Source organism: Ictalurus furcatus, chromosome 18 (assembly GCF_023375685.1).
Source record: "Ictalurus furcatus strain D&B chromosome 18, Billie_1.0, whole genome shotgun sequence".
Lineage (NCBI taxonomy): Eukaryota > Metazoa > Chordata > Actinopteri > Siluriformes > Ictaluridae > Ictalurus > Ictalurus furcatus.
This window is the reverse complement of record NC_071272.1, coordinates 11,151,967-11,165,182: the sequence shown is the minus strand read 5'-3', so window position 1 is coordinate 11,165,182 and position 13,216 is coordinate 11,151,967. Positions and strand designations below refer to the sequence as shown.

The window sequence follows — 13,216 nt, the reverse complement described above, 5'->3', positions numbered from 1 at the left end:
ACAGAATACATGTAAATTACAAAGACAAAGATATAACGATATAAACATCTGCCAAAAGGTTTTCCTGCTTCATGCCTTTGTTATCGAGCTCCAAAATTTCCGACCCCCTGTTTACCTCTAATAGTTGTCACTAAAAAATAAGAGAGTTTGACTCTATCGCTTGTTTGACTATCACTGAAAAAAAAAATGTGATGAGGTGATTCATCAGAATATACAACAGTATTAGTTCAATCTGCTCATATGCTTATGTAATGGCTAATTAGGTACTAGTAACGGCAGAGCATATATAAAAGACAATTGCAACCAAATATGCAAAAGAAAAACTTTGAATCTACTCTCTACTGAACTGTTTACACGCCTGATATATTTGTGGCATCTGACTTCCCTTAAACACAAGCCTCTCTTGTCTGAGACTGGAAATCCCGGAATTTCAAATTGGACATTATCTGCCCTCTGCTGAACAGGAGCAGTACTACATCAAAGACAAAAAAAAATGTGTCTATATGATAAGCAAATAAATTAAGAAGATTGATGCCATACCATAGAGCCAGGAGATGGAGAAATGAAAGAAGGCGTCAGAAAGATGAATGGATGAATGGATTTCTTGAAGCTGAGAGCAAGAGAGAAAACAAGACCGAAAGAAAGGAGTCTCAGTGTTGTTATGAACAAGCAGGTGGTGGTGAGGGATAATCCAGGTAAGACTTTAATGCAGCAGAGAAGTCTGGGGGAGGTGAAAGGAACAGAGGAAGGTGGAGAGGTTGCTAATTTTGGACTACTAATCCAATCCATGTCCCTCTCTCTCCTACTCTTCTTCTTCTGAAGAAGAGCAAGCCAGAAAAACACTCCACTTTGCTAAATTTGGCTAGAACAAGCATTAGAGGTGTGGACTTGACAACAGCCCACTTGGACTCACCTGGATATACAGTCCATAGCATGTAGCTGGGTTCTTCTTCCTTCTTCTCCTTTCCTGCCTGCATAGTCACATCATCATGGGTGAAATCCAAAAGGTATGTCTGCTCAAATCTGGGGATCTGCTCTTAACAGGCACCGCCATGCTTCAGTAAGTGCTAATCCACTCCAACCAAGGCAACTGTGACAGGGAGTCCAAAATTACTTTCGCGTGTGTGGATATAAGGAATTTACTGATTACAACACTGTAGATTAACTGGTATTAATATAAAATTCTTCACTGTGACTGTGGTTGAAGAATAATTTCAGTCTAGGTATATTGTATGTTTCGTGTTTTATATGGGGCTTTATATGAGAACTGTGCCACTACAAATCTGAATTTAAAATGATTTGTGTTTAGTTGAATTTGTAACTGAACGTTTGTAGTTGAAGTTGAAATTGTATTCAAAGGATTGCATATACATGCAAGACAATTAAGCGTAGACAATTCAAAGTCAATTTTTTTGTGGCAAAATCTATTTCAAATTCAGATTCACATTTTCAAATACTGCATCTGGAGACATCTGAAGCAAAGGAGCACAGATTCACTCGCCACCGTTTCAGCTAATGAGCCAGTAATGTAGTGTTTTGCACATTTGTGTTATATGAGATCATAGAAAGTGAATATATCTTGAATATAGTCACATTGACCTGGTATTTCCTATCAGAAGATTGCAGTAAACCAAATATAACATTACTAAACTTATTTCTAAACATTTTTACTCATTTCAAGTGTTAAATTGTCTTATTTTATTGGCAGAAAATTTTTGCTTCTTTCTAGAAATAAATGTGTAGTAAATTTTAGTAAATATGGCTAGAAATAGGCTTAATAATCCTATATTTTGTTTATAGTAATCTTATCATATGAAATACTAGCTAAAATTCCCTATATTCAAGGTCATTTCCCTTGCTCAGATGTCATTTCCTTTACATTTTGTTTTGGATTTTGAATCTGAATTGAATTTGAAATCTTGCATACATTGCAAAAAATGATATATTAGCAAGTAAAATTATCTAGAACATATTTTATTTTAATATATGTTGTTACTTTGTATATTATGTTTGATTGTTTGAAATCAAATATAAGAATATTAAGCCTATTTCTAGATATTTATACACATTTCAAGTTTAAAATGGTCTTATTCTATTGGCAGATATGTATTGTTTATTATTTTTTTGGCTTATTTTAAATGTTTATTTCTATTATCCACCAACAGAATTAGACCATTTTAAGCTCGGATTTAGTAAATATGTCTAGACATAGGCTTAATGGTCTTATATTTGGTATAACAAAATCTCAAAAAGAGAAATATTAGATAACTTTTCCTTTACAAATTCCAATAAAGGCATAAAAATTCTGATTTATACATTTTAAATTGCAACCTGTAGATGCACATTTCTCATTCCATATGTATTAGGTACATTTTCTACTCCCTCATCCATTTTTTAAACCCTTCAACTGAGCTTTCTGCCCCAGGGTTTATTTTCCGTCATTGAGAAACTAAAGGGCACGACAGAGCAGGAGCTCCGAATCGTTCTTCTTGGCCTGGATAATGCTGGGAAAACCACCCTACTGAAACAACTCGCTTCAGAAGATGTGAACATGATCACACCAACTCAGGTAAGTCGTGGTTATACTCACAATCAAAAATTGTCCAAGCTCTGGTTTCAAAAGCATGGTGCTCCAAATCCTTGCGTAATACAATTTAGCTAATTGAGATATAAGGTAATGAAAGTAGTGTGACCTACAGCCTAAACATATTAACAGATATAGTATGAGTGATACACTGAGGTTTTCTAAATTCATATTTTGTATGTTACTATACTGGCAGAACAAAATAATATTTAGTGTCCGAATTACTAAAAATAGTAATGTATTACAAACAATAATGTTGGCAAGTGGAAATATCTTGACTTTAGTCAAATCTATCTAGTATTTCCTATTATAAGATTATAATAAACCAAATATATGATTGTTAAACATATTTCTGGACATTTTCTACTAATTTCAACTTTGAAATAGTCTTGTTCTTTTGGCAGATTTTTTTTTTCTCATTTTAAGCATTTATTTCTAGAATTTGAAGCTAAATTAGCTACCAATAGATTAAGAAAATTAATAAGAAGTTTCCGGGTGGTCTAGTGGCTAAGGATCCAGCACTCTCACTGCTGGGGCCTGGGATTGATTCCCAGACAGGAAAAACCCAGCCACTGGGGGTTGCACTCAGTAGTGGTCCCAAGTATGGATAAAATGGGAAGGTTGCGTTAGGAAGGGCATCTGGCATAAAACCTGTGCCAAATCAAATCACAGTGGACCAATGATCTGCTGTTGCGACCACTAACAGGAGCAGCCAGAAGAACAACAGTTAATCTCATATGAAATAATATTGCTCACATTCAAGATACTTTCACTTGCTAAGATATCTTTTTGTTTTGTTTTGTTTTTGCATTTGAAGCATCGTATTCATATTGCATATAGTATATTCTTGGTTTATCTCTTAAATAACACAAGCTTTTCATATTACAACCTGTTAGATTGAGGTTCAGTTGCCACCAATTCTAGCAGAAATTCCAGTTACACGAATGACAGTCAGAATCATGGAAGAAACAGTACATTAGCTTAAAAAGAAGTCAAGTTCAGCTGGGGTGAAATGTAACAAATTCTTAAAAGAGCAAGCCAAAAGTTACCCTGACTGGAGAGGCATTATACATGACAGGAATTACATTAGTGTATCAAATAATACAGATGGGAAGCTTACTGCTAATTGTAGAGAACATGAGGGCAGCACATTGCCTAGACATCACAAACTTTAACATGATGGCAGCGAGACTGGTACTGAAAAGGAACATTTGTTCAACTAGATTAGATGTCTGAGAAAGTTTTAAAGGCACTGAATATACAGTAGATCATAGGCTGAATCTCTATCTGTGAGCTTGAGTGAGGTCATGCTGATTGCAAGCCATGAGGTCTATTTTGGTCATGTTCTGGACCAAAGTACAGTCAGCAAAGGCCATATTTAGATGACCTTCTTAATGATTTCCTTATGGCTAATAATATTAATGGACTATCCACATTGACTGGAGCTTTATTAGTCAGACAGTTTTGTCTGATAGCACACTAACTTCCTTTAAATGTAAACAATGGACTATTTCAGACCCAATTTCAGAATTAAATATGGTGCCCAGTTGCATAAGGAGCAGGGTCTTTGCCACTACACAGGAAACCTGATTTCGAGGACAATGGATCGAGCAGTGTCTTTAATCCTGCGTTGAAGATTACTTAACCATAAACTGATGCTTGGCTGGATACCTAAGGGTCAGCTAAATGTAGTTAGCATCTCCCTGTAACTGTTTTTTTCTGTTCTGTAACATTGTAGGGCTTCAACATTAAGAGTGTAACCTTTCATGGCATGAAACTGAATGTCTGGGACATTGGGGGGCAGAGGAAGATCCGCCCCTTCTGGAAAAAGTATCTGGAAAACACAGATTTGTTGGTATGTTGTAACATGTTGTAGTTTGTTGTTTTACTTTACATTTTTGAGCAAAGGTAGTTTTAAACTGAAGATATTAGCTGGTGCTACTAAAGTGAATCCATTGATTTGAAAGAATAAACAAGAGGAACAATATTCTTCACAGAACCATATTTAAACCTCACAAAAAGATTTCACCCCTTGAACTTTACCACATTTTTTAGTGTTCCCATCCAGAATTGCAATGAATTTTACCATTTGCTTCACACAATATGTCTAATATTTGAATGTGCAAAATATTTTATAATGACATAAAAAAAAATTTTACACCTCTAGATCATATTTCTTGCTAACTGGAACAGGTTTTCTTCTAGGATTGCCCTGTATCCTACAATCCTGCCCTCAATCCTGAGCAGTTTCCCAATCCCTGCTGAAGAAAAGCATCCTGACAACATGATGCTACCACCATCATGTTTCATTGCAGGGATGGTGCTCTCAGGATGATGATGTTGTTGGGTTTCCTTCAAATGTAGAGCTTTGTGCCAAGGTTAATAAGTACAGTTTTGGTCTCATCACACCAAAGAACCCTTTTCCACATTTGCTGAGTCTCCAACACTGGATTTCATATGGCTTTTTTTTCCAGTTTGACAGTATGAGCTTTGTGGCTTGTCCAGGCATTGGTTGTCCTGTGAACCTCCTGTGATCTTTTCCCATCTGAGCAGTAGATCTCTCCACCTCCTTCACTGTTACCCTCGTCCTCTAAGTTGCTTCTATGATTCCTTAATAATAAGGAGTCAGTATTAATATAACTCTTCCTAATACCCTTCTTACCCAGTCACTGATCTTGGCAGAGTCTCGGTTATGCCATATTGAGATCATGCAAAACTTTAATTTCAGAGATTCTAATAATAAACTAATAATGCAACTTCTAATGGAAAGTGGTTGTACAGTCCTAGAACTAGTTTATGGGTTTCACAACAATAGGGGTTAATACTTGTGCAATCACAACTTTTATGTTTTTCATTTATAAATAATTTTGCTAACTATATTGATTTTTCCTACACTTCAATATTATGGGTAATTTTGTGCAGATTCCTGATATATCATTCCAATAAAGTTCCAGGTTGTAACACTACAAAATGTAGAAAACTTCAAATTCATGTAAGGCACTGTAAAGTACCATACAAAGTTCTACCAATGTTTGTTTCTTGGTATAGATTTTGAAACTAGTTTTTTTTTTTTTTTTCTCCAAATGTTGTCTTAAGAAGTTTACAACCTTGTACCCAGTATATGACTCTTTTTTTCTTCCTGTCAGATCTATGTCATCGACAGTGCAGATAAGAAGAGGTTTGAAGAAACAGGCCTGGTGAGAACAACCAATTTATATACAGTATATAGTGGATATGCACTGTACATACAATGGATGTAGTAAAAGTTAAGCAAAGTACAAAATGTTTCCAGGGAAACAGGATATTTTGGAGAAAAGTGTTCATGAACTGTGCAAGTAAACACGCTTCTGAGGCTGTAGGAGGTGAAACCAGTAGATATTCAAAATGGTGCCTTATAAATTTTGCATGCTCAGCTGTCCATGGTTTAAAAAAAAAAGAGTGCAGCCATTTATTAGTTACTCATCTGACAGATGGGTTTATCCAAAGCAACTTTAATTATAATTGAAACAGGACACCATCCAAGCACAAGATGTTGAGGCTTAGGGGTCTTGCTCAAGATAATGATTCTCATGCTGTCTTAGAATTTAAACTCCCAGCTCATCTTATGCTCATCTCTCTTTGATACAGTTCAAGGTATTGCACAGGATTCATTTCTCCAAAACACGTCTGTCAGAGATTTATCCCACTGTCACTGACAGATGTGATAAATGTCATGCCTCTCCCTGCAACCTAACACACATGTTCTATTCCTGCCCATTATTATTCTCCTTCTGGCAGAAGTATTTTGATAGCATCTCAAAAATACTGTCTGTTACCATTAACCCTCTCCCCATATTGCCATATTTGGGTATCCGGAGGATTATAACAGGTACAACTCAAACCAATTAGATCTCTTGGCGTTCACCTCCTTGTTAGCAAGACGGCGCCTTCTTTTCCATTGGAAATCCATAACGCCTCCCTCCAGTACTCAGTGGCTCAGGGATGTAATGTCTTTTCTAAAATTGGAAAAGATTAGGTACTCTCTGGGTGCCAACTCCGATAAGTTTTACAGGAAGTGGCAGCCTTTCTTAACCTTCTTCAAATCTCTGCCATTTTTGTCTTCTGATTGAGGGACACCCCCCCCCCCCCCCCCATTTTATTCATTGAAATTTTTATTTAGTTTATTCATTTATTTTACTTTTTATTTAGTTATTTCTTTTTATTTATTATTATTATTATTATATATATATATATATTTTTTTTTTTTTTTTTTTATTGGGTATGTACGAAAATATGATTGTGTGTTCTAATCTGTACACAAAACAAGTATGGCTCCCAAGATGCTGATTCACTGAGATATACGAAATAATATCTGTAACTTTTTTTTTCTCCTTTTATAAATGTGGTTCTCAGTGTACTGAAGTTTTTTTTTCCAAATGTGCCATATCTTTCAATAAAAATATTTTTTTTAAAAAGAAAAAAAAGAATTTAAACTCCCAATCTACCAGCAATATATTTTTCTCAACTCCCATCCATGTAGGAGCTCTCAGAACTGATTGATGAGGAGAATCTGAAGGGAGTGCCTCTTCTCATCTTTGCCAATAAGCAAGATCTGACCACAGCATCTACAGCCAGTGAGATCACTGAAGGGCTCAACCTGCATACGTACCGGGATCGAGAGTGGCAGATCCAGGCCTGTTCAGCTATTTCTGGTGAAGGAGTGCAGGTGAGACCATACAGATCAACAAAAGCTATACAGTGGAAGAGTTTTCATAACATTGTAAAACATTTGCTGTCAAACATTAGAAGAGCATGAGAAGAGAAAATTAATCCAATCAATATAACTTAGCCAATGGCCTTTTTAAATTAGTTAGGTTCTGCATTAGTACACACTGTGATGACATTATCCAAGCAAAAAGAGTATTTTTATTGTATTCTCTATACATAAAATCAACAATGAATCAGTTTTTAATAGTTGTGTGTTTTTAATACGCTGTGTGTCCAAAACAACATAAATTTTTTGTGTTCTTTTATTTCTGCTTTCTCTTAGGATGGAATGAACTGGATCAGCAACAATATTGTAAAAAAGAAGAAATAAAGCTGCTTGAAAATATTTTTTTGTATGTAAAAATTAAAAGCTCTATGATCTTTCTACACAAATGCAGATGTGTTCCGATAGATCAAACTGACTTCCTTCAACACTAATGTTTTGTAATATTTTGTAAGCTATATAAATTGAATTCATAACGACTGACATCAGGGAGCCTTCGGCTGTTTGATATACAGTATATGAACTCTCTGTGGAGAGTTTTAATAGAATTCCCTATGACAGGATCTCAGTGACTCATTCTAGCAGCAAATAATGATACAAACAGAGCTGCAGCCCAAAAAGGGATGAGTCATGTGTCCAAGTGCGGTATTCACTAGAGACTACAAGTTATACTGTGTGGTTAGTTAGTTAGCTAGATAGTTAGTTCTGAAGCGGCCTGAAGGAGGAACCATCTCAAACCAAGAGCCTTCTTTCCTGACCTGAACTCTTGTCCCCTCAGTTTTATTTGTGGGTTCCATGGGCTCACGTACTGTTTATAATAACCTGTGAGTGTGTATATATACACTCACCAACCACTTTATTAGGAACACCTGTACACCTGTTCATTCATGCAGTTATCCAATCAAGCAATCATGTAGCAGCAAGGCATAAATCCATGCAGATTCTGCTCACATCAAACATCAGAATAGGGAAAATGTTATTGGAAAAACATAGCCTGTGGCTGACAGGAGTGGAGCCCGGTGTGGTCTTCTTCTGTTGTAGCCTGGTGTGTTATGCATTTTGTGTGTTGTGCATTTTGTGATGCTTTTCTGCTGACCATGGTTATAAAGAGTTAGAGTTACTGTAGCTTTCTCTTCTGATGTTTGTTGTTTTTCTCACCATTCTGTGTAAACTTGAGAGACTGTTGTACATGAAAATCCCAGGAGATCAGTGGTTTCTGAAATACTCAATTTCCCCCATTCTAATGTGAACATTAACTGGAGCTCTTGACCTGTATCTGCATGATATTTTTGCATTGTGCAGCTGCCATGTGATTCGATAATTGCACTAATGTACAGGTGTTCCTAATAAAGTGGGCGGTGAACATATATACTCCTTTATTCTTCTTCTTTTAAATATACATAACAGTTTTAGAAAGTATAACAAAATGTTTAAAAAAAAAAAAGATTCTCCTGCTTAGTGGCTTGAAGTAGAAGGTAAATAACAGACGACAGATTGAGCCTTTTTGTGTCTTCAACTTTACAAAGTTCTGTTAAATTTTAAAATTGTATTATTCCATCTTGTTATCTAAAAATGTACTAGAAATCTTGTCATAAACAGCAGGATTAACTGAATGATTTTTGTTAGTTTACCTCACTGATTACTTGAGGGAAAAAAAGACCCTGTAAATTTACACGTGCAGCAGAATTAATGTAATTCATATTTGCAGTATTCATTGTCATGTTGCTTTACAGTAATGGCATGTTGTAGTGTATTTTTAATAGAGTATTTTTAAAAATCTCTTTTTACAGAACTGCATACTTGGTAAACTATATTAATATAAAACCACTGCTCCAGTTTTACTGTACTAGCTACTGCTGTTTTTACTCTTTTATTGCCAAATATACATAAGAAATACAGAATTTGAAAGTTGAGTAAAATATATTAATCTAATAACGTGTTTATTAAAGGAATCTTTTCATTTGAGTAGCTTTTCAAGAAGCTAGGTAGCTAACTTTGCTAGCAATACTAGCTAGCTAGCTATGTTAACATTAGCTCACCTGTTAGCTGTTAGGGTTTAGGTGCAGCATGTACTGAGATTCTGGCTCATTATGTCAAAACATGTAGCTTTCAATGGAAACTTGTTTATAATTTGTATTTATCATTTTTATTTAAATAGCTATAGTGGCAGCCAAGCGGGATATGTTTAAACTAGGATGCTGGGTAGCTAACTGGCTATAGGCATAGCTTTACTTCGAGTTTAAACTTAGCTAGATTTGCTGACAACATGGAAGCTCTGCTCTTTTGTCAAAATATAGGAGGAAGAAATAATGAAAGCGGGAAAGGTGAAAATATATATATATATATATATATATATATATATATATATATATTTCCTTCTCACATAAATGTTGACATTATCAAAACCTTTGTAAAACACATTCAATTTAGAGAAAGCAGGGTAAACGTTTTGGCTTCTAGGATTTTGGGCTTCTTGCATTTATTTCCACAGGGACCCTCCTCAGGATCATTATGAACTCTGAGAATGACAGACTTGGGATGACTCAGAGTACAGAGCTGCCTCTCAAATTTTCTGGACCATCTGTGAGCATGTCTAAGGATCATGTTTTATTAGTGGGGATACAGAAAAGCAGTCATGCTAATCCTTGTACATTAGCTTTTGCACCGTCTTCGCTATAAAAAGCCCATGATCTAACCAGGGAGAAACTTCAGGGTCCATTTCTAACCCTGGCAAATGTAAGCGTTTGCTACTTAAGACTTGGGGTCAGATCAATTCTGTCCCTCATGTCTATAGGAAAAGGCATTTTCTTCATAAACTGGTAAGCCTGTGAGAGCTTGGTACAGCATGTCAACCTCATATATACCCTTTAAAAGAGGCTTTAGAAGAGGTTCTCGAAATGTTTGCATGTGTCATGAATTCAAGAGATTTATGTAGTGAGAGAACAAACACTAAGCTGTGCTCTGTCTCTAGACGGTTCAGATCATCATGCCTGTCGACCTTGATAAAGAGAGACAACAGTGCTTAGAAGCACGAGGAGGTAAGACATACTCGGCATCAACACAAAATAATTTCAAAACATTAGCAATAGTATTTCCAGTTACGAATGAAAACAATTGTGATTAACCAGAAACCTTCCAGTTGAATTCTGGTTTAATTCCGATCAGTAAAAATGCATTAGGACATTTATTATTCAAAGTGTTTAGTCTTGTGGGAGTTGATTCCTGAAGAAGGATGTCTGTAATCCAATATCACAGCAAGGGACTAGCAGCCGTCGTCTTCATCACGCATGACCAACTGGGCGAGGGCAAGAAAAAATCTGCACACATGTCCAGTGCAGGCTTGGAATTTATTCAGACCCTCTGTGTCAAATTTAATGATTCAGTGATTCGATTGCTCAGTTCATCAGAATTTATTCAAACTCCAGTGTCAAATTTAATGATTCAGTTGCTCAGTTTATCGGAATTCATTCGCTCAGTTTATCGGAATTCATTCAGACCCCAGTGTCAAATTTAATGATTCAGTGATTCGATTGCTCAGTTCATCAGAATTCATCCAAACTCCAGTGTCAAATTTAATGATCCATTGAATCAGTTGCTCAGTTTATCGGAATTCATTCAAACCCCAGTGTCAAATTGAATGATTCAGTGATTCGATTGCTCAGTTCATCGGAATTTATCCGAACTCCAGTGTCAAATTTAACGATTCTATGAATCAGTTGTTCAGTTTATCGGATTCATTCAGAACCCAGTGTCAAATTTAATGATTTAGTGAATCACTTGCTCAGTGAAATCAGTCGTTTACAAGATTTCAACTATAACTGACCTGAGAGTACCAAGAGATTTATTGTGACTTACTCTACATTATAACCATAAGCATACATTCAGGAGTATTTATCAGTTGGTGATGATAAGCTTTTAAGTTATAATAAACATTACAGTAACATCTGAAATATCTAGGACACTATACAGTACAGATAAAACAGTAAATATCCAGTTGAGTTTTGCTCAGATCATTTTAAGCTTCCTGTGCAATTCAAACCAACCAACGTGTGAAAGAGGACAAATGCTTTGTGGCCAATTTGCAGGGAAATAACAGTGGCAGTTTCCAATATTAGAACAGAATTATTCTGTCTCAGGAAGGATGGGCAATCAAATTTCTGCCTCGCTGATGTGATGCCACATAAACAAGAAAGCAGACAATAAATGCATGGAACACGAGGCCTCCCTGACCCTCATTAGCTTCACACAGCTCGTACGTATGAAGGGACTGACATTTATAAAAACCCTTGTTAAGAAAACAATCATGTGTATTGAGCAAAACCTCTAGACACCTTAGCTCAGAAAAATAATGTGCTTTTATATTTCTACTGCTTTTTCTACATGTGGGTGGATTTCCTTTCAAGCCTTCACATCTCATTTACACAATGACACATAAAAGTACTGCTAATTTAGTAATAATTTACTAGAAGAAGTGATCAAGAAAATTACTCATGAGTCAATTCCAACTGGTGAAAAACTGCTTGAGTAATTACAGTGGTGCTTGAAAGTTTGTGAACCCTTTAGAGTGTTCTATATACCTGCATAAATAAGACCTAACATATCAGATTTTCACACAAAAAAAGAGAACCCAATTAAACAAATGAGACAAAAATAATATACTTGGTCATTTATTGTGGAAAATTAACCAATATTACATATATTTTAGTGGCAAACAAAGCAGTTAATTTGAAGTTTAATTTGTCAAGTGTTTCAATCAATGGGATGACAATCAGGTGTGAGTGTGCACCCTGTTTAATTGAAAGAATCTGGATCTATCAGCGTCTGATTCTGACAGCACATGTTTGTTAATGATAATATTGATAAGGAGTCTTTATTGGTCACATATACATTACAGCACAGTGAAATTCTTTTCTTCACATAACCCAGCATGTTAGGAAGTTGGGGTCAGAGCGCAGGGTCAGACATGATATAGCGCCCCTGGAGCAGGGAGGGTTACCCTTACCCAAGGGCCCAACAGTGGCAGCTTGGCAGTGCTGGGCCCCGACCTTCAAAATCAGTAACCCAGAGCCTTAACCGCCAAGCCACCACTTGTTGAAGTGTATCATGGCATGAACAAAGGAGATTACTGAGGATCTCAGAAAAAGAGTTGTTGGTGCTCGTCAGGTTGGAAAAGGTTACAAAACCATCTCTAAAGAGTTTGAACTCCACCAATCCACAGTCAGACAGATTATGTATAAATGGAGGAAATTCAAGGCCATTGTTACCCTCCCCAGGAGTGGTTGACCTACAAATATCAAATCTTTTTTTTTGCTTAGTATATATGTATTTCCCCTTACTATAGATTCCAGCTACAGGGTTAACTACTGAACTACTGACAGGTGGGCTCAACAATTTTTAAGTCAGCACACTTCTTGTGATATTTGATGACATTCTCCTTACAATCCTGCACCTGTCAATCAAGTATCTGCTCAAAATGAAAACTCCATCTCTGTTCCTGCCACAGGCTCTGACAATGGGAGAAAAACAAATGATGTGGCCCGCCAACTTCCAACCAATCAGACAAGTAGCTGTCTATAATTGCCAGTCAATTACAATGTCACTTCAAAAAAGCTCAAAATCTTGCACTAGTATTCAGTATTTAATATAGAAAGAGTGCACTCGTATAATTATATATGAATGCTTACAGTGTAATCACAATGTACTCATCAATTATATGTGTGTGTGTGTGCGCGCGTGACAGAGTGTCTGGACCTGGGAAAGAAGATCAGCGTTCCTCAGGATGTAATGATGGAGGAGCTGAACCTGCACTCAAACAGGGGGTCCAGAATGTTCCAAGAGAGACAAAAGAGAGTGGAGAAGTTCACGCTAGAAGGTGTCGGAAA

At 36.3% G+C, this 13,216-nt stretch overlaps 2 protein-coding genes across 2 annotated transcripts in view; both read left to right on the top strand.

Moving 5' to 3' along the window:
• Window positions 1–989: 989 nt before the first annotated feature.
• On the top strand, window positions 990–7,661 carry arl3l1 (ADP ribosylation factor like GTPase 3, like 1). The gene is made up of 6 exons (XM_053649393.1): window positions 990–1,060; window positions 2,413–2,569; window positions 4,323–4,439; window positions 5,731–5,781; window positions 7,104–7,289; window positions 7,614–7,661. Exons 1-6 carry the CDS (start codon window positions 990–992, stop codon window positions 7,659–7,661), a joined length of 630 nt encoding a protein of 209 aa, XP_053505368.1.
• A 2,382-nt stretch (window positions 7,662–10,043) lies between these two features.
• Window positions 10,044–13,216, top strand: part of LOC128622263 (myozenin-2) — a 7,981-nt gene continuing 4,808 nt past the window's right edge. The window contains exons 1-3 of the mRNA XM_053648624.1: window positions 10,044–10,153; window positions 10,306–10,372; window positions 13,075–13,216. The exon at window positions 13,075–13,216 is cut by the window's right edge and continues 13 nt beyond it. Coding sequence (XP_053504599.1) covers window positions 10,321–10,372; window positions 13,075–13,216 — 194 coding nt within the window. The 5' untranslated portion in view covers window positions 10,044–10,153; window positions 10,306–10,320. The remainder of the gene's footprint in view (window positions 10,154–10,305; window positions 10,373–13,074) is intronic.